At 38.0% G+C, this 21900-nt stretch overlaps 1 protein-coding gene across 3 annotated transcripts in view; it reads left to right on the forward strand.

Moving 5' to 3' along the window:
* Positions 1-472: 472 nt before the first annotated feature.
* Positions 473-21900, forward strand: part of Zfr (zinc finger RNA binding protein) — a 55208-nt gene continuing 33780 nt past the window's right edge. Inside the window, exons 1-7 of one of the 3 annotated variants that reach the window (XM_051182563.1) lie at positions 473-655; positions 945-1044; positions 11557-11580; positions 12720-13002; positions 13874-14018; positions 16343-16561; positions 21634-21881. In XM_051182563.1, coding sequence (XP_051038520.1) covers positions 619-655; positions 945-1044; positions 11557-11580; positions 12720-13002; positions 13874-14018; positions 16343-16561; positions 21634-21881 — 1056 coding nt within the window. In that variant the 5' untranslated portion in view covers positions 473-618. The remainder of the gene's footprint in view (positions 656-944; positions 1045-11556; positions 11581-12719; positions 13003-13873; positions 14019-16342; positions 16562-21633; positions 21882-21900) is intronic. The other 2 variants (XM_051182561.1, XM_051182562.1) reach the window with 2 other exon arrangements.

Below are 21900 nucleotides of genomic sequence, written 5' to 3' on the forward strand. Positions count from 1 at the left end.
GGCTTGGCAAGACGTGTGATTCTTGTGGCAGGGAGGGTTCTGGGCAGGTGCTTGGTGCAGCACTTCCTCTGCTATTTTCCCCTCTCCCCTTTTCAAAAGCTAGTGACAAGCAACAGGAATTAGGCCAGCTCAAAATCTAAAGGAAATTAGAGGAGGGTTGAAACACAGAGAACAAACGCAGACGCAAAAGTAAAGGAAACGGGTGAAAAAGTAAGGCGGCGAAAAGGCCAACAGACGTCACTCTATCTGGTCACGCTCCCCGACTCCCCCGCGGCCGGGCGAGGCGCTCCTCCTCCGCCCGGTAGCCGCGCCGCAGCGGATGCGGGTCACCACCACTTGGGAGAAGGCCGGGCCCGTGATCCCGCGAGGGAACCCCACACCGACACCCCAGAAATCGGTCCCTCAGGGGGCCCTGCGCCACCACCCGAGGGGGGGAGGGGCTGGGGAGGTGGAAGGGAGGTTGGCGCGGGCCGTGAGGACTACATTTCCCAGGATGCAGCGCACCAGCGCGCTTGCGCAGTGCGGCCGGAGGCGGCGGTCTGTTCTCCGCTGAGGAGGAGTGGGGCAGAGGGAGGCAGCGGGTGAGAGTTCAGAGTTCAGCAGCAGCAGCCCGAGCCCATGATTCCCATATGCCCTGTAGTGTCTTTCACCTATGGTGAGTCTAATGTGGCCCGTGGAGGCCTCTGCCCTGCCCTTCCCCATCCCCGGGCGGCGGGTAGGCGCGGGGGTTGGGGCCAGCGCTGGGGAGGAGGCGGCGGCCGCCACCCGGGCGTGCGAGTGAGTGAGGGAGTGCGGGGAGGGAGGTGGACGGCGGTGCGGCCGCGGCCTGGCCGGCCGGGGCGGCTTCTCACGGCCCTCTTTCTCTCCCCCGCCCTTCCTCGGCTCCCCGACCCCTTCACGGCTGTCCTCCCGCCATGGGACCCGACTCTCCGTGCCCGCCGCAGTGCCCAGCCGGCTGGGGGAAGATGCCAAAATGGCGACCGGCAACTACTTTGGATTCACCCACAGCGGGGCGGCGGCGGCGGCGGCTGCGGCCCAGTATAGGTAACGGCTCCCCGCCCTCTCCCGGCCCTGTCCCTCCGCGCCCGCGGCCCCTATCCCGCCGACACCGCGGCCCGCGCCCGCCCCCGCCCCGAGCCCGCGGCAGAGCCCCGCACCCTCCCCACTCCCGCCCTTCCCGGCCCTGTTCCACCCTGCCGAGTCCGCCGGCGGCGGCGGCGGGGGGCGGCCCCCGGGGGCGGGGGGGGGAGGAGGAGAGACTGCCGAGGAGGTTGAGGACGTGGAAGGCCGCTGGGGCCTTGGACGGCCCCGGAGGTAAAATGGCCTCCCGCGGCCTTGGAGCGGAGCCCAGCTGCCCGCCGCCGGCCCCTCGCCTTCCCCGGCCCCTCGCCTTCCTCGCCTCCGCCCTGCCCGCCCCCGCCTCTTATCTTCCTCTGGCTCGGGCGATGGAGAGAGTGAGCGAAGGGGCCGAGGGCCGAGTCTCAGGCGCTGCGGCCTCTACCGCGACGCCCCCGGAGCCCACATAACGTGTCTTTGTGGGCTCCTTCCCCTAGGTCCTGAGTCCCCGGCCCTCTTCCCCCGCTAGTCCCTCAGAGTGACTGCCCCTTGGCTAGTGTCGCCGCGTCCATCCATCCATCGGTCCATGCCCATTCCCTTTGGTTTTCTTGCACCAAGAGGAGGTTAATTACGCCAACCACCTGTGAATTGTTTAGCTGTGAGACTGGGAAAGGTGTGCGAAGTTTCTAGTGCATCGCCCTTTTAACCGTTGGGTACGGTTCCAGGTGGATTGGTGATTTTTCTTTGGGGTCTCTCTCCCCCCCCACACACACACCCCTTGGGGAAAAGAAAATGCGAGTGACTTTATACTGAGTCATTGTGATGCACGGGATGAAACTTATACCTTCAGAGAGCTGTCACTACTAAAGTAGCTGTAATTCTTTGTACATCTTATCGCAAAAAAAAAAAAAAAGACAAGATGATGGATTTATTGCACTATTTATGGATCAAAGTAAGACACTCTTGGTTCAAGCCATAAGCACACAGCTTTTGAGTATCGTCTATGTATGTATTACATTGAGTATCTTTGCATGTTAGGTTCATTATGTCTAAATCCAGGTATTGTTTTTCCTCTTATTTACCTTAGGCGAGTTGTGTATTTATAAGGGCACAGTGGAAAACAGGAAATTTGAGTAACAATATCTTCTTGATTTTTGTGACATTTGGGACATGTATTTTTGAGTTTCCAGTTGCCTTACCTGTAAAATGGGGTACTGGCTAATGTTTGGGGGCTCTACATTCGGAAGGAGAAAAAAAATTACCTGATTTTATGGAATCCTAAGATGCAATTTACTGCAAGTGGTACCATTTTATATATTACCAAAAAAGAAAATCTCTGCCAATCAAAATAAACACAGTGCCCTTATTGATATTTTTTAAGAAGCGTTAAAATTTGTAAATGTATTATATTGCTGACATTGGTATTACACTGATTGTTACAAACCATAATCCTTCGTGGCGTTTTACAAGTCTCATCTCTTGAGGCCTGTATTGAGAAAAGGGACTGAAATTGTATTGTCAGAGCCAAATCTTGAGACATTGCAAACATTAACAAGTCATTTGTTTTACAAATTTTTGTATTAAACAGTTTCAGAAAACCTTTTGTGAAGGAAGAGAACATAGTCAAACTATTTGGGGGGGGGATGAAAAAGCTGATGGCATCTATGGTTGTAAATCTGCTAGCCAGTACTATGTGTTCTAGAAGATGTGTTTATTAAAAACTTGTTCGTTTGGTACAGAATTTTTCTGTTTTCTTAGTATCCATTGACTGACATTTGCATTATTAACTGTTTACTGAAAATTGGTAGTTTTGATGCAGTTTTTAGGATTTTTTTAAGTGCAGGCCTATAGATTTTTTTAATAATTCGAATCTAGCCAGTATTGTTTAGAATATTGAATCCCGGTTTGAGTAAAAGGATCATCGAGCTTACTTGAGTTGATCTAGTCTTGATAAGTATGCATATATCACCAAAACTAATTGCTAAGACTCTGTCTATTTACATAGGCATTTATAAAAGTTACTGGCATTTAAAAAAACAAGGATTCATGTCCAGTAATGCTAATGTTTTGAGGAAGGTGAGTAAATATTAATACTAGCAATGTTAATTTTGGCTAGAAATAGTTAAAATGGAACTTAAAGAAGTGGAAGAGTTTTAGTTTTCATGTATATGTTTCTTAGTTTGAAATATCTTTTAAGTCTTACATGTAGATAAATTGTTTCATTGTCATTGACTTGATAACTCAGAGGGAACGTCTGAAATCTCAATTCTGGTTCTCAGCTTTCTTAGTCACAGCTATATACAATATATTTCACTAAATTTACTTTAAATTCACCTTTCTTCCATGCTGGAAATGGAAATTACATCCCCAGCCCTAGCTTTGCTATTTGTAAAAACATACTAAAGAGTTAGTTGGATATATTATAGGAATTATACAAGTTTCACGTAGCTTTTAGATTATTTTTATTTGTGATAATTCATATTAAACATTTCTATGGTGAGCATTTATTCAGTCTTTGCTACAAAGTCCCACTTTCTATTTTCCTGTTTTATGTAATTTTTTTTTTTTTTTTTTAAGGACAAGTAAACCTAAAAATGCCATTTGTCTTTGAAAGAATTGCTTCCTATTAGAAAATTTTTTTTTTTTTAATTTGTATGTGTTTATAAGCAGGTTCTGTCATGGAAAATAACCAAGATGGTTTCATGGCAGAAAGTGAGCTTAGTTGGAGAATTCTTGTGTTTGAAAAGATACACTATTAGACACATAAAACTTGAAAGGGGGCTGGAGCAATGGCTCCATAGTTTTCTTTTTCTTTTTCTTTTTTTTTTTTTTTTCTTTTGGTTTTGGTTTTGGAGACAGGGTTTCTCTGTGTAGCTTTGGATCCTGTCCTGGAATAAGCTCTTGTAAACCATGCTGGTCTGGAACTCAGAGATCCGCCTGCCTCTGCCTCCTGAGTGCTGGGATTAAAGGTGTGAGCTACCACCATCATAAATTGTTCTTAAAAAAAAAAAGGCAGGGGTGTGGTAGAGCACACCTTTAATCCCAACACTTGGGAGGCTGAAGCAGGTGGGTCTCTGGGTATGAGATCAGCCTGGTCTACATAATGAGCTCCAGGACAGCTGGGGCTACACAGAAAATCTGTATCGAAAAACAAGCAAACAAAAACTTTAAAAAGAAAAACTTTAGGGAGGACTATTGCTTGAGGAAACACTCAAACACCATGCTCTTAAAATACACATATATAGTATGTACATACATACACATACATATCATGTAGACCATGTTATCCTTAAACTCAACCTTGAACGCTAGATCTTGGTTCTACCTTCCAAGTATTGGGATTATAGCACTGCTACCAAGCCAAGTCCATTTTCTCTCTTTTTCTTTTTCTTCTTCTTCTTTTTTTTTTTGAGGCAGGATCTCATATCTCAAGCTAACTTTGAGCCCACTATATAGCCAAAGTTAACCTTAAACTTCTGATCCTCCTGCCTTATGACCTGCAGTTGCTTCTATAGAAACTCACCTTATTATCTAGCTAGCATGCTTCTTTTTCATTTGCTTTTTATTATTGTATATTGTTTTGTGTGGGTGGTTAGGCATGTCCAGTTAAATGTGTGGAGATGAGAGTTCTATTTTCAGTATTAATTCTATCCTTCTACCATGTAGTTTGGGCACCACACTTGGGTTATCAGGCTTATAGGCTTTTACCTGCTAAGATAATTCTTAATAGGGGATGGGGTGGGGATTTTCTAATGTTTTCCTAACAGAAATCTTTCACACTTTTTTTTTTTTTTTTTTTTAAAGACAGGGCTTCCCTGTGGATAGTCATGGTCTGTCCCTGTCCTGAAACTCACTTGGTAGACTTGGCTGACTCCGCCTCTGCCTCCCTATTGCTGGAATTAAAGGCATGCACCACCACTCCCAGCAGTAAAGTTTTTAAAGGGGTTATGGCATATATAAATATGTAATGAAATTATTATAAAGTGATTTCTGTTCTCCAGTAGGCAGAAAAATAACCCTTTTTGTTTTTTTGTTTTCCCAGGCAGGGTTTCTCTGTATTGCTTTGGAGCCTGTCCTGGAACTAGCTCTTGTAGAACAGGCTAGTCTTGAACTCACAGGGATCTGCCTGCCTCTGCCTCCCGAGTGCTGGGATTAAAGGCATGCAACACCAATGCCTGGCGAAAATCTCAGTTTTTAAAGGGATCTTAATGATTGTAGTGAAACAAGGATTATCCTAAAAGTGTTAGAACATCTTGTAAGAAATGATTAAGAAGTATTTGGAAAAAATAAAAGGATGGATAGGCCATTAGATTAAGATAAAGACTTTTAGAGAGAGAGCTATGCTTATATAGTTGAGTTGAATGTATGGCATATAAAATACTTGAAGGTATGTATTTGTTTTTCCATACAGTCAACTACATTACTTAAAAATGCAATAACTGACAATGTTAGAATTACTTAGATACATTTTTAATCTACTTAGTAAAGGTTGAAGGGTCAACACAGTCCTTATCCAATAAATTGTTTTGGGTACCATTATATTACAACGTTAACATCAATTTTTCAGGTATAGCATCTTTTAATGTTTGATAAAGCCCAGTGAAGTGTAACTCTTAATACATAGAAGTCAAGCCAATAAAATACACATGCGCTTTTTGTTTCTTTGAATATTCTGTATGTTAAAAGACATTTGAAAGGTATAATTCGTGTAATACTGGTACTTGATTTTTGGAGTCTGCACTCTCAAAGAGTTTATACTTGTGGGGCTCAAAGGTAGAGACAAATGTGGCTTCATATAAATAGCTACGCTGTGTAGCAGTCACTAATTTTTGTTGAGAGAGTACACCAAACCTGGATCCTTTTGAAGAGCATGCATCAGTTGCTCTTAATGTCTGAGCAATCTCTCAAGCCCCCCATTTAGTATTTCCATGAAATACTAAAATAGGAAATTGGAGGATCTGACTAAAAAGTATTACTATACTTGAAGACAGTTGTTTTCTGTGGTCCAGGCTGGCCTGGAACTCACTAAGTAGTCCATTTACCTTCAAACTTGAGATAATCCTGCTACCTTCACCTTCAAAGTATTTGCTGGTGTGAGACACCATTTCTCACTTTAAAAATGTTTTTATGGAAGTCTAGAGAGATAGCTCAGTAGTTGAGGCACCAGTGTTTAGTGCTTAGGACCCATACCAGCTGACTTACAACTGCGTATAAGGCCAGTTTCAGGGGATCCAACATCCTTTTCTGGCTTCCCAGGTACCCACACATAACTGGTGTGTACACACGCGCGCTCATACGTAAACAAATAGGGCTGGAGAGATGGCTTGGCAGTTCAAAGGTACTTATAGAGGACTTGAGTTCAGTTCCCAGCAGCCCCATAGTAGTGGCTTAAAACCATCCCAAATTCCAGTTCCAAGGATCCAGTGTTCTCTTCAGACCTTCTCAGGTACCAGGCATGATACAGACAAAAACACCCATACACATAAATTAATATTTTAAAATACTTTTTGGTTGAGCACTGGTGGCATATGTTCATAACCATCTATAACTCCAGTCCCAGGGTGGCTTCCATGGGCACCAAATATGCACATGGTACACAGATATACATATAGGCAAAACATTCATTGGTATGAAAAAAAATAAAAACACTAAAGACTTGCACTTTCTAGATGCCTACACTCAATACATTCTATATTTTAGTATCAATTTTATATCACTAAATATCTATTTTACTATATAATTTATCCTAATCAACTTTATATGCAATTATTTTTATCTTCTGCACTCAGTTTCATATGTCATATGTACTTTTCCTGAATTCAGTGATAGACTGATTATTCTGATAGTGTACTGCATTTCTAGTTCCTTTGAAGATAACAGCATCTTATTCTCTTCGTTAAGAATGTTAAAACATAACCAGGTGGTGGTAGTGTGCTCCTTTAATCCCAGCACTCAGGAGGCAGAGGCAGGTGGATCTCTCTTAGTTTGAGGCCAGCCTGCTCTCCAGAGCAAGTTCTAGGACAGCTAGGACTACACAGAAACCCTTCTCAAAAACCAAAAACAACCCCAAAACCAAATAGATAAATAAGTAATCTTGAAACATTTGTGCATTGCTTCTCCTCTTTTCATATACGCCCCCCCCCCCCATTACAGTTTTTACTGTTCTCTGGTTTGTTTTCTGTAATTTAGGTTGATTCTAAAACTTTAAAAACAACAAAAACTTGCCTTATCCTAACAGTAAATAGTAGCCACTGTGGAGTCAGATACCAGGCTATAATTCTAAAACCTACTAGAAACCATTTGCAGTCCTGTACCACTTAATGGAAAATCTAAGTTAGGGTGGGATTTTTTTTTATTGTATTTTCTGTCCAACTGTAAGATCACTTGAGATCATACCTTTGTTGCCATGATTATCATTGTTTATGAAAGGGTTGGTTGTCTTCAAACTTACTGTATAGTCAAGAATGACTTTAACTACTAATGATCTTAAGAACTGGGATTATAGGCATGGGTCACCAGGCCTAGTGATTATATCTTGTTATTTCTGTTTCCTGTCTTTATCTTTTTGTCAAAGGCTTTGTACTTTGTTTGATTCTAAACCATTGACCTTACTCTGATCGCTAGCCTGCTGCATAGCTGTAGACCTAGGCTTTCATCTTCCTCCATGGTTTGCAGAATTTGTTATCTTTGTTTACTTTTTGTTTAGTCTGGGTACATATGTAATAGGAAAACTTTGCCTCGGGTGCCTTTAAAAAGTACTTATTCTCCATAGTTAAGTTGTGCACAGAATTCTACAGAATAACCATTTAAAGACATTAGCCTACTGTCTATGGTAAAAATAATACACTATTCTTTACCTCTTTGGAAAAATTGAAGGATTTCTTTTTGAAAAAATTGAAAACTGTCTCCATTTTTTTTCTTTGGTTCTTTTGTAGTAGGTCAGCTGATTGAATTTGAAAATATGATTCCCTTTAGTAACTGAAATTTTTCTGCATTTCATTCATTTTTTTCTTTTTTTTAGATATTGGAGCTCTTTTTCTTTCGTATTTTTGTCTTTATTTTATGTATATTCCTTAGGCTTACCTCCTGACTAGTGTAAAGTTATTTTATGATGCAGATTAGAGGTTTTGAAAATATATCTTTGATGTATTTCCTGCACTGTCAGACTTCACTGCTTTGCAGTTGAGAATATGCTTTCTTTAAATACCTGATAATGAATTGCCTGTCACCCTTCAGGGTTTTGTTTGGTTTTTTATTTGTTTGTTTTGTTTTTGTTTTTAAGGAAATAGCAAGGCTGCCTGAAAACCCTTATTTATCTTGAGACAGGCCCTTACTACGTAGCACTGGTTGGCCTGAACTTTGTAGGTCAGACTCACCTAAAATTCACAGAGCAAAGGGTCCTCCTGCCTCTGCCTCCTGAGTGCTGGGATTTAAGGTATGTGCCATTATGACTACCCTAAAGAACTATTTCAAGGCTTCTAGCTTAGTTTTTGATAAGTGGGTAGGTAAGAAACTAGTCATTACTACCATCCAGAGTAAATTCAAGAATGTGGAGTAATTTTATGGTGTAACATTAATAATTCTCTGGATACTTTATATTACATTTTTACTTTTTTGATCTTTTGGGGCAGGATCTCATCTTGTTGAGGTTATTCTAGAAGCCCCCACCTCCCAGATACTGGCTTTACAGATCTATACCACCATGCCTGATTTCTTTTCAGTGTTTGACATTGAAGGAAGTAACATCTTTTATGTCTAACTCTTGAAGTGTTTCTTTCTTTCTTTCTTTTTTTTTTAATTTAAAATTTTTATTTTTAAATTTTATGTGTTTGGGTGGTTTGCATACATCTATATCTATGTACTACTTGTGTGCCTGGTGCTCTCCAAAGCTAGAAGAAGGCATCTCCTAAGTTACAGATGGTTGCAGGCCACCATGTAGATGTTGAAAATCAAATCCAGGTCCTCTGGTATCTCTCCAGCCTTTTTATTAAACTTTATTATACATACTGTTATTAATGTTTGGGGAATTGGTTTGTTTGTTAAGTGTTGAGACAAGGTCTCTGTGTAGTCCAGATGTACTGGGACTTTCTATGTAGACCAGACTGGTCTCAAACTCACAGAGATCTACTTGCTGCTGACTATCTCCTGTGAGTCGGGATTAAAGGCATGATCCCACCATAGCCAGCTCACACTTCTTTATTTTCTACTTAGTTTCTCTCTATTTAAAGCTGACTAGATTCTGTTTGGTATTCACAAGGATCATTACTCAAAAGCTCTTGTCTTTCTAGATTGAAGTCAGTTAAATTTTACATTGTATGCAGGGAAATGACACCTTTTATTTTACTATTCTAAAATAGGCAATTACCATTTATTTTAACTTGATATTTTGAACTTGATATTGACTTAAACTGTCATTTCTGCAATTGAATCCTCGACGCTTAGGGATCAAATTCAGGGCCTCTCATAATAGGCTTCACTCCTGGCCTTTGACCTGAAATTTTAAGGTAAATTTATTGGCCCCTGTGCATTTGATTGGATTAGTGTAAGCTAGTTTGGTCATCTATATCATAGCATCCTGGGGGACGGGTGCATGTTTGGAATTAAAGAATTTTCTGGGTGACTTTAATTTGAATGAAAATTGACTCAGCTACCCTATGAGACTTTTTGGTAGAAGTTATGGTTCCAGGGGTTGTGGGTGTGGGTTAGTTGAGTGCTTGCACTGTGGGGAGCACTTCGGTTGGATTCCCCAGCACATAGGAACTAGGTGAGATGATGAACACCTCTAATCCTGCACTCTAAAGACTGAAGCAGGAAAGTGAGGGATACAAGGTCATCCTTAGTTAGCTACTTAGTACGTTTAAGGCCAGTCTGGGATACAGGAGCCTGTCTCAAAACAGCAACAAAAAGAAGTTAAGGTTCCAGTTCAGATGATGAGTGTAGGGACCTGACTGTGTGAAACAGAACTGTGTTAGGAAACCCTGGGAATGAATGAATATATGTATGAATAGTATGTGTCTGTGTGTTTGCTTGTGTGCACATGCATGCATGCACGCACACAATTGTTTACTGTCCTGGCATCATTTTTATAAGGTACTTGGGAATATTTGTAATTTATTGTTCACACTAAGATACTTTGGAAGAGTGACAGAAATAATATGAGTAATTCCACTGAGACAGGAGGCATAAATGAAAGCATATGGTCTTTCTCCCTGAGTCATACAAATTTCTAAGGTGTAGGATCAGGCAGTATAAGTCAAATTGCCTACCTAGTTGACTTGTTTCCACTCCATTCCCACCTACTTTTGGTCTTATAGAACATCTTTTGGGGCCAGGAAATGTTGACATGTACTGAAAAAGGAATGATGGGATTAATGGAAACACAGTTGATTGTATGTGCAGGCTCTGCATCATGGATAAAGAATTGACAATTATGCAAACACATAGACACATACTATGAGCATTGAGCATTATTGGATTTTGTTATTTCTTATTTTATTTTATTTTGACCTGGAGCCAGTTTTCTACATATATCATAGGGTGATTATTTAAGAATACAAGACTACATATTAATTTTAACATAACAAAATTCCTTCTTAGTGTGGTCTGTATATGTGAAATCAAATGTAATTAAATGTTTAATACAAATTTCATAGACCTGGTTTGTTTTTATTAGTTTTTGGGAACTAGATTTCATGTAACCAACAATGACCTTGAATATTTGATTCTTGTCTTCCAATTCCCAAGTATTTGGATTACAGTTGTGTGTCTCCACACACATTTGAGTATTGATTGAGCCCCTGATTTTCAGTACATTGAGTAGACAAGCACTGTACCAACTGAACTACACCCCCACCTCAACTTCGTTATTACTTTTTGTGGGGGCTAGAAGGGAAGTAGCACGTTGCCACAGCATTGATATGGATGTCAAATTAGAACTTATGGGAGTCTGTTCTCAAGAATGTTCAGTTGTGGGCCATCAAGAAGATAAAAGTGCAGGTGATAAAGGTAGAGAGAACCAACTCCACAGAGTTTATTCTGACCTACACACACACACACACACACACACACACACACGTACGTTTCCTTGTTTTTTTTTTTGTTTTTTTTTTTTTTAACAGTGTCAAATGAGGCCAGGCATATAGCTCATTAGTAGAGCCTTTACCTAGCATGTGTCAAGTCCTAATTTTAATTTCCATCACTGCAAAATAGTAAATAAATGAATAAAAAATTTTTAGATGCCACATTATCCATAATAAATGAAGTGTTATTTAGGCAGATTTCCCATTGTGAAAATGTAAGCTTATCTTTCTTATTCTGTAATTGTCATTTATGCAGAAAGTATTTCCTAGTTTTTTATATTAAAATGTGGGGACTTCAGCCAAATAGAAATTGTGAGTTTCTTTGGACTCTAAGTTTTTTGTTTCTGTTTTTTGTTTTTTGTTTTCTTTTTCATATTGGACTGAAATCTGGCACCCTGTAACTTCCATCTGTTGGTTCTAGTTCTGTTCTCTGGAGCAGCATGGAGTAAGTGTCTTCTTTTAGAAGGCAGCTATCATCTTTTCTAGACTCTTCCATTCATTATTGATTCCTTTTGGTCAAATTTTAGTTGGTCTGTGTTTTCCATAATGCAGGTTAAATATGGTGGCCCAAAATATTAATTCTATGCAGCCTTCCTATGCTGCTTTGCACATCAATATAGAATACATTGTACCTTATAACCCGCAAATCACATACTTGTAATTTGTTAGTGCTATCAGCAGCTTACCCCCCCCCCCATTCCCCCAGCTGTTCATAACTGTTGGCTCATACTAAACCTTGTTGTCAGCCAAAGCCTTTCAGCTATTGGGTGTCTCTGCTTTGTAGAAGGTGTGTGTACCTTGGTAGTAAGTAAAGCCTTAGCAAGTGAACCTTTAATGACAACTGTGCTGGCTTGTGATAGCATCTGTATGACTTGAGTTTTATGTGACATAAATTCTTATTTTAGAAGTTAGAGGAAAATGTCTACAAGAATTTTAGGTGGATTCATTTGGTTACTATTTTTGAAAAATGTTTTTGGCCTTTTGAGGCTTAAATATGGGAATGATTCAAATCATTTATTTACCTTTTATAACAACCCCTATTAAATTTCTAAAAGAACTTATTTAATAAAATGCTACTTATAAGCTGGAAATTTAATCCTATATTTCACTGTAAGTTGTATAAGGTCTTTTTGTTGAGATTTTTAATTACATAGAATAAAAGAATATATATATACACACACACACACACACACACACACACACACACAAATGCTTTTCAAAATTCCTAATTTCGTTCAAATTTTCTTTACTGATATTTCATATCTCTGTTACTCTTGCTTGGCCATGTGATTCATGATCTGATGCATTAGTGAATATATAAAGTATTATAATTGATTGGAAATTTAATTTTTAAAAAACATTAATCAAAAGTATTGTAGCAAGTATTCAGTTCAAATACTTGCCTTCTGTAGTCAGTAATTACATTACTTGAAAAATGTGCTTTTAATTGGTAGTTTTAAGATGATTCCTTGATTTTTAAAAATCATACTTCCTGTGTTTTTAAGTTGATAGATGATTTTAAGATACTAACTGCTTGATTTTAAAATTAAATTATTGTATTTATTCTTCTACTTCACAATATAGCCAGCAGCCAGCTTCGGGTGTAGCCTATTCTCATCCAACTACAGTTGCTAGCTACACTGTCCATCAGGCTCCAGTAGCTGCTCACACAGTTACTGCTGCTTATGCACCAGCAGCCGCCACAGTTGCAGTTGCCAGGCCCGCTCCAGTAGCTGTTGCAGCGGCTGCAACAGCTGCTGCTTATGGAGGCTACCCCACTGCACACACAGCAACAGACTATGGTTACACCCAGAGGCAACAAGAAGCACCACCACCACCGCCCCCAGCTACTACACAAAACTACCAGGTAAGAAAGCGACTAGCTTCAGTAGCCTCAATGTATGCACTTAATGGCTTTAGGTATAATAGAAGGCCTAAAGTAATTCTAAATATACTTAGAGTGATAGAGAAAAGTGAATGATTTCCTGGGTGTTTAAAGGTATAATCCGAGCATTTGATTTCTTTGCAGTGGATTTTATATTAATTCCCCTTTGCTAGTTTTAATCTACTATGTGTGTGTGTGTGTGTGTTTAATATTTACACAAATGTTTGTTTACCATAAGTTTATGGAGAAAAGAAATTACATAGGAAAAATGCCCTTTGTTTATACAAGTGGGCATTACTTGTCCGTTTGGAACAGGGTAGTTTGAAGTTCAAGGTCATAAGCTACATTAAATAAATATCATGTGTTTTCTTCTTGAAACTCAACAAAGTTGCTGGTCCTCTTGCTTGTACTTTTATGCTGTGTCACCTAGTCCCATGGAGATTCTTTCTCTAATATTATAGGATTCATTTTTAAAGGCAAAATTACAGTCAGTTGGTTTTTGTTTTGTTTTAGGAATCTGGGTGACTTGATTAAGTAATATATTTAAATGTTTTTAACATTTCTTATTGAAGTAAAACATACTGCTTGAAGTGCTTTTGATTTTATTTTAAAAAGTTAAAAATGAGTTGTATTTGTATTGAAACTTGATTGTATTACTATTTACTACTTTTATATTTATTGTTAATATTCTGCTTCCTTACTATAAACTAATCATTTATTGATAGTTGTATTAAAACTATATGCTAGGCCTAAAATTAACTCTTATTTTTCTTTGTTTTATTTTTACAAAGTAAGGATTTTTTTTTTTCTGCCATTTAAGGCTTTTGTTTTTGTTTTTTATTTCTTCTCTTAGGACTCATATTCATATGTAAGATCCACGGCCCCTGCTGTAGCTTATGATAGTAAGCAGTACTACCAGCAGCCAACAGCAACTGCTGCTGCTGTAGCTGCCGCTGCCCAGCCTCAGCCTTCTGTTGCAGAAACCTACTATCAGACAGGTGGGCTTTATGAACATGAACAGTTTATTATAAGTTATTGAAATATAAGATTTGGGGTATTCTAATGAAAACAAACTGCAGAGTTCATCTATAGTGTCTTATCAATGTCTTGTTTTTTCCTACTGTAATGCCATTGAGTCACAAAGAGAGATGATTAGGAGATAAGTTAATGTCCTTTTGTTCTGGAAGTGTATGCTGCTTGTGGTTTACAGCATGAGATTCCTGTAGCTGAAATTAGCTGTACAAAAGATGCTGTGACACTAACATAACCGCATGCTATACCAGACATGCCTCATTTTACAATGCTGACTGTCTTAATAAACAATTGGGACTTTTTTATGGGCCCATATTTTCATCTGTAATGACAGGTGGTTCTGTTACCAACCACTGATAATGGGTTTCACTTCCCCAGTTTGTAAAACTAATTGTTAAACACCCCCACAAATCTTTTCCAGTCCATTACTATGCCCAGAGCACTGAGCCAGCTACATCCACTGAACATCCATAATGTGTAATACAGTACCTATAATAGTTAATGTGGAAATTCTTTTTTGTCTTTGTAGAAGCCTCTATATTTGTAGACTTTAAAGGATGGACTTACTATATAGACTTGAGAACTTGACCCAAAATAAAATGTCAACATAACCATTTTTAAGGAGCTTTATTTTAAAGTTGAGGGGCTAGGAATATAGCTTAGTTGGGAGAGTGCTTGTCCTGCATGCATGAGGAGCTATGTCCAACCCTACAAGACCATATGAACTAGGCATGATGGTGCATGTCTGTAATCCCAGTATTTAGTAGGTGGAAGTAGGGGGATCAAGGGGTCAAGACTATCTTCATTCAGCTGCATAGCAGATTTGGGGCTAGCCTTGTCTATATTATACCCTTTCAAAAAATAAATAAGGCTGAGGTCTGAAGATTGAGCAATACCTTATATTTGAAGATGGATTAGAGTTTTTGCTTAAAAAAGGTCAAACTGGGTTTATTATTATCACAGGAAGTGATTTCTTTTCCCTCTCTGTCTCTCTTCATTTATACATATCTATACATGAGGTAGTGCCCACATCTCTTTGGTGTCTCGATTTTGTAAATCTCTTAAAAGTGATTGAAAACTGTTTTGGGGTTGGGCATCCACATGTTTATAAACCTAGCATGTGGGAGGCATGGGTTTGAGGCCAGACTGGGCTTTCTAGTAATTGTAAATCCCTGTCTCAGAATGTATATGTGTGTCTTTAAGTTGCAATGGTTGGCTTTTTTATGATCACTTCTGTTTGCATATATAAATAAACCAGCTTCTTAGTTATTCCAAAGCTATGTCTTGTGCTTAAGAGTGTGGAATTATGTAGAGTCAAATGATCTTGATTGATTTTTAAGTTTTGACATTGACTGACTTTTTAGTTATATAAGTCCTGGATATTAGGTTTTCCTATAAAATACTGTCGTCATCTGTGTTGTTTGGATCAGATATAGATAAGTTTATCTTAACTGAGCATCGATTAACTTTTTACTCTTGAATTTGGGCATTTCTCAGAAATGAAGTCACTAATGAGTGACTAGTAATTAATGAGTATTATTGATAAGATTTTTTTTTTTCACATTTTGAGTTGTTGAAGACAAAGTTTAGTAAAACATGGATAGTAGCCATTTAAGGATAGCTTTTTTTTTCCAGCCAGGCAGTGGTGGTGCACACCTTTAATCCTAGCACTTGGGAGGCAGAGGCAAGCATATCTCTGTGAGTTCAGGGCCAGCCTGGCCTTCAGAGTTTGTTCCAGGATAGCTAGGACACAGAGACACCCTGTCTTGAAAAAACAAACAAAAAAGAATGGCTGCTTCTCTCCCCTCACCCCACCCCACCCCTAGATATTTGAAGAGTAAGTGACATTTGTGAGTTGGAGTTAAATTCACTGAATAAATCAGCAAAATGTAGTTGATGGTATATTAGCAAGTTTCAGGATTAAACTGAAAATTTTAATATGAATTGAAATACAAATTTAGCTCTCTTTTGTTCTGTTTGCAACATTAATCAAGTAGACTGATTTAAATATTCACATATCCACAAGTTATACAAAAACTTTTTATCTGTCATTTATAAATAAATAGTACTATTGTTCAGGTTGTAATTCTGATGTCTTGCCAAAAATGAGACATTTGGGGAAAGGTAGTAAATGAATTTACATGTTTTATTCATATTAGTAATAAGAATTGTATTCTTTAGTTAGAGGAAATTGCTTGGACTTCTGATAGCTATTGCTTTTAGTTTTTTAAATATATTGTTACAGTGACTGTAGTTACACTTCCTTTTTCTGATGTCTTTCTTGCCTTAGCTCCTAAAGCAGGTTATAGTCAAGGTGCAACACAGTATACTCAAGCCCAGCAAGCTCGACAAGTGACAGCCATAAAACCAGCCACACCAAGTCCAGCTACCACTACGTTCTCCATTTATCCTGTGTCCTCCACTGTACAGCCAGTGGCAGCTGCGGCTACTGTGGTACCGTCCTATACTCAGAGTGCTACTTACAGTACCACAGCAGTTACTTATTCTGGTAAGACTGACAAGTGTATTTAAATGGTAAATACTAGAGACTCCGCTGATTTTTCTTTGGGATTATTTTACTTATTGTAGCAATAATTGAACTAATTAATGATTGTTACTATAAGTATTTGTACCTAATGTGTCAAAAGATCCATATTATTATAATCAGTGTTGTTGATGGTGGTGGTGATAGTGGTAGTAGAAGCCCTTAGCAGAATATACTGCTCTTGGGTGAATTTGAAAATTAGTCATATGTTCTGACCTAACCTTTTAGTTAGAAGCGATAACATACAATCTTCTGATAGTGAATTTGAAAATTCATGGTTCACACTTGGAGATTACGATAGACAAATTAACCTATATTGTTTCTTTTGGTTCTTGGTGAACTAATTCTTTATATTTATTGTCATAAATAAATAGTTCATGGAAATGTTGGCAACTTTTTTTTTTTTTTTTTTTTTTTAATATCCATGAGATTGTGGTTATATGACTGACACACCTGTCACAGTGACTTTTGATTTCTGACTGAGTAGTTAATTTTTCAGGGATGAAAATTCCATGTATGTTTCTGTAGTCTCTTGACTTTGAACTGCTGTATGTATATTGCTTATATTTAATACCCTTCCCTATCATGTTTTGTGGAGACATTAAGATGACATAGACAGTTTTGCTGCTTTACTGTGTCTTGAGTATCAGAATCCTAGTTAATGAATTTTTAAAGATAACATGTTTCTCAGATTTCTTAGCCCTCACTCTAGGAATACAGTGGAACTAAGCAAGCAAATTGTTAGGGGAGAGCAACCTATGATACTGCAAGATGAGACTGTGTGTGTGTGTGTATATATATATATATATAAAGCCTTATGTACACTGATGTGGTTATCTTGGCAACATGTAGAAACAGATTAGAATGAGAAAAGGGTCTTGTCTGAGAATCCTGACCAAATTGATGAATGATAGGAACTTGATTAAAGAAAGTTGGGTTGAGAATCATTTTTTATTAAGAGTAAAGACATGGTCCAGGATTTCTTTACTTAGGGAATGAATCTTTTCAATTTCAAGATACTAGTATTTCTACTCAAATAGGACTTCCTGGCTAAGTTTATCTGCTTCTTTGGTTGATTAGTTACAGTTGTAGTCAGGATTATTGCAATGGACTATTGTTGGTTATATTTTTAAATGTCTACATTATCTTTTGATCATAGTTTCCTTCTTATATATGTTCTGTAAGATGTAATCATATAATCTGGTACTTTGCCCTAAGTTCTTTAGAAAATATTTCCTAAGAATAAAGATACTCTTTTACTTAGTCACAATGTCAAGAACTCTCAGGTTAACTATACTTTATATACATTAATGACAGCTCTTTAAAAAGAATTATTAATGTTTGTACATAACAGAGAGTGTATGTGTAAGTCAGAAGACAACTTACAAGAGTTGGCCCTCTCCTTCTGCCATGTGAATCCCAGAAATTGAACTCAGATTTTCAGATTTGGCTGTAAAGCCTACAACTCCCCACCCCCGATGGCAACTTTCTTTTTTGTTCAGGTTAAAGGCAGTACCTTATCAACCGGTTTTTGGGTTTTTGTTTGTTTGTTTGTTTGTTTGTTTTTGTTTTGTTTTTTAAGAGCAGGAATTGAACCACAGTTTTAATAATGGAAATCAAAATATGTGAATTACTGATTAAATTTGGTGGGGGTTTCCCCCCAACATTTTTATATAAAATGTAAAATTAAAACGGTTGAGATTGGCAGACAGTAAAATGTTAGTGCTTATACTTCTCAAGGTAAACAATCTGTTTATTTTCCCCTGATGTAGACAGTTCAATTTTGAATTGTCTAACAATCTGGGTGGTATGGTTTTGAGACATAGTTTTACTGTTCGTAAGTTGGAGTATAGCTTAGGCAAACTTTATATTCACTGTGATCTTCCTGCCTTGCTATCTAAGTGCTGAGATTATAGGTATGTATGTACCATCAAACCTGGTGTTGATTTCTATTTTCTTTTTGTGGTTTGGTTTGTTTGTTTTTTTTTTTTTTTTTTGTACATTTACTTATTTGGGGGAAAAAAAGAATGTGCCTGCCATGACATATGTCAGTATTGTGGGGTTTTGTTTGTTTTATTTATTTTTAATATTTAGGGTCAGCCAGTTATTTAAGTAAGAAAAACTACTTTTGAATGTTGTTTCTAAGCCTTGATTCCATCACTGGTTCAAATATTGCCTGTCAGGTATCTCTATTAAAAAATTCCTTTTCTCCTTAATTAAGTAGCCTATGGGCCTGTTGTCCACCTACCAACTGCAGGTTGTCATATTTTGAAAGTATAAGTAAATACATTTCTTTGGTGGTTGTTGGAATTTGTGTTGTTTTTAACATGTAGATCCTTAAGGATTCTTCTCCCACTTCAGCACTGTGATTCCTTTTATTATGCAGAGTATTGTGATCCATTAACTTGCGTGTCTCTTGACACAGATTTTCATGAATTTGACCAATGAGATCCTTTTATTCCTGAGTCTTTTGATATTACAGATTAGTCATTGAGCACTTAAGATTTTCTTGCCCTTGATTCAGCAAGCAGCTATGTTTTGTTAAACATTAGAAGATATTCTTCCTGTACCTGAAATGCCACACTGTATCCTATAAATACACTCTTTTGTATACTAGACTAGTGTACAGAGTAGCAAAGTGAGTCAAAAGTAAATTTATGGGCCAGCAAGATTGCTCAGTGAGTAAAAATGCTTGCCACCAAGCTGTAAACTTAAAAAATACATTTTTAGGGCTGGAGCGATGGCTCAGAGGTTAAGAGCACTGGCTGCTCTTCTAGAGGTCCTGAGTTCAATTCTCAGCTTACAACCATCTGTAATGAGATCTGGTGCCTTCTTCTAGTGTTTAGTCATTCATGCAGGCAGAACACTATACATGATAGATAAATCTTTAAAATTTTTATACATTTTAAATTGTGTGTATGCATCTTTGTCTCTAAGGATGATGATTCCTACCTTACAGATAGCTTCTAAAACTTCTCTAGCACACTGTCTTCTAGCACACTCGTGTACACACACCCCAAATAAGTTCCATTTTTATAATTTCTGTATAAAAGATAGGCCTACCAAATTGTTTTAATTAATAACATAGAAGTTTTTCTGTTTGTTTTTTGGGTTTTTTTTTTTTTTTTTTTTTAGCTTAATGTGTGCACGCATGCGCATACACACACACACTTCTAGTCATGTTTCCCAGACTGGCCTGAGCTCCAAGGGCTCAAGTCTTATTCCTGCCTCAGCTTCTTAAGTAGATGAGACTCCATGCATATATCTTTATTGGTTTTAGTCAGAGAGTTTGGTTTTGGGGTGTGGGTGTGTGCATGCACTCACAAATATTCACAGGCACACTCTTGCTACATGTAGAAGTCAGAGGACAGCATTTAGGAGTGGTTCTCTCCTTCCCCCATGGATTCCAGGGATTGAACTCAGATGTCAGACATGAGCAGTAAATGCTTTTAACCTCAGAGCATTCTTGCTAGCCTTATTGTGTTCTTTTACAATGAAATTTAAACTGTGATTCTGTCTATAATTTGAAAGCATTTGGCTAATGTTCTTTGATTACATTTATTTGAAGTCAGTTTTGGATTTTTTGATTTGGTTTATTGAGTAGAAGCTATAATAGAACTAATAAAGTTCATTGAACTATAGAATTTTTCTTAAAAACAGTCACACCAAGTGTTCTCTTATCTGATCATATAGTCATCACTGGTATATCTGACATTTCCCTCTTTTTGGGTGTTTTCTTGCCTTCTACATTTTCCTATCATAAAATTTCATATGCATTTTATAATGTGACAGTTTGACATAAAAATTTAAAAAGACTCTTTTCAAAAAGTTACCTGATTTCTTTATCTTGGTTAACCTTGTCAGTTTTGAGATTCTTATGATTCTGGTTACTCTCATATCTTAGCTATCATTTTCCAGTTCATCTTTTTTTCTGTGTGTGAAGATGTGCTAGAGTCATTTGATTATAATAGACTAGCTTTTAAGAACAAAAAGTTACACATTCATGCACATTCTCTATACCTATCCCGTTCCCCATACTCTCTCTGTACTGAGGATTGGACCTATGTCCTTGGGCCATCTACTGTTGAGCAATAATTGAGTCCCACTTCTCTTTAGCTTTGTGCTGTTGATGCCATCTTGGTCCTCCTTCACTTCTTGCCCACCTGTTACATATTTTTAAGAAGCTAAAGCAACTCAGGGTATGGTGAATATGCAGTGCACTGGGGTTCAAGAAAATAAACAATTTCCAATTTAAGTCTTACAAATTTTAAAGCCTGAATGTTACTGAAAATCATTGTATCTTAGTCATTAGTATAAAGTGTTTATTCAGTATAGACTTCCAACCTTGTAAATTGATAGATTATATCTATACACTAAACCAGAAAATACCATATTTTGGATGAAAGAGCCCTATCTATTTTTATCTAGTTTCGTGGTCTTGTGACTTGTCCTTTAATTAAGCTTTATTACCTTGTCTCCCAAATTATCTTGTTCGTTTCTTCCGTTACTATTTGTACGATCCATAAATTCATCACTGGAACTTAAGATCTTTGTACCATTTATCTCTTTTTCTGTTCTCTTAATTTCTCAAATCTTTATTTTTGGTTGTGAACCTTGCCTTTAGGGCTGCGCCATTTCTTTAGCCCTAAATCTTAACTTATGAAGTGAATTTTTTTTTTAATTTTTTCCTACTTGAAGTTCTTTAAATTCAGTACTTTATAAAATGTGTTCAGAGGATTAGTAGTTTCTGTAACTACAGTTGTCACACAACCTTCAGTTGAACAGTAAGCATCTTTTAAGTGCAGGATTAAATCGTATACTTTCTTACACCTTTGTAACATCTGATATGTGTCAAGTAAATGTTTTAGTGAGTTGGTATAGAAGACCGGTAAGTTTTGAGTTGGGGAAGATTTCATGAGATAAGATCTATACATACTGTAAATGTGGACATTTTGTTGGCATTTATTGAATTTAAACTTATAACTTGTCCTTTTATAATCATATAACATAAATCTTTGTTTCGTTTTATTTGTAAGGTACATCTTATTCAGGTTATGAAGCAGCCGTATATTCAGCTGCGTCTTCCTACTACCAACAGCAGCAGCAGCAACAGAAGCAAGCAGCAGCAGCAGCTGCTGCGGCAGCAGCAACAGCTGCCTGGACAGGGACCACCTTTACTAAAAAAACACCATTCCAAAATAAACAACTGAAACCAAAACAGCCTCCCAAACCACCCCAGATTCACTATTGTGATGTTTGTAAGATCAGCTGTGCTGGACCACAGGTACTTATATTGTGTATTT

The sequence above is a fragment of the Phodopus roborovskii genome, unplaced genomic scaffold, assembly GCF_943737965.1.
Source record: "Phodopus roborovskii unplaced genomic scaffold, PHOROB, whole genome shotgun sequence".
Classification (NCBI taxonomy): Eukaryota; Metazoa; Chordata; class Mammalia; order Rodentia; family Cricetidae; genus Phodopus; species Phodopus roborovskii.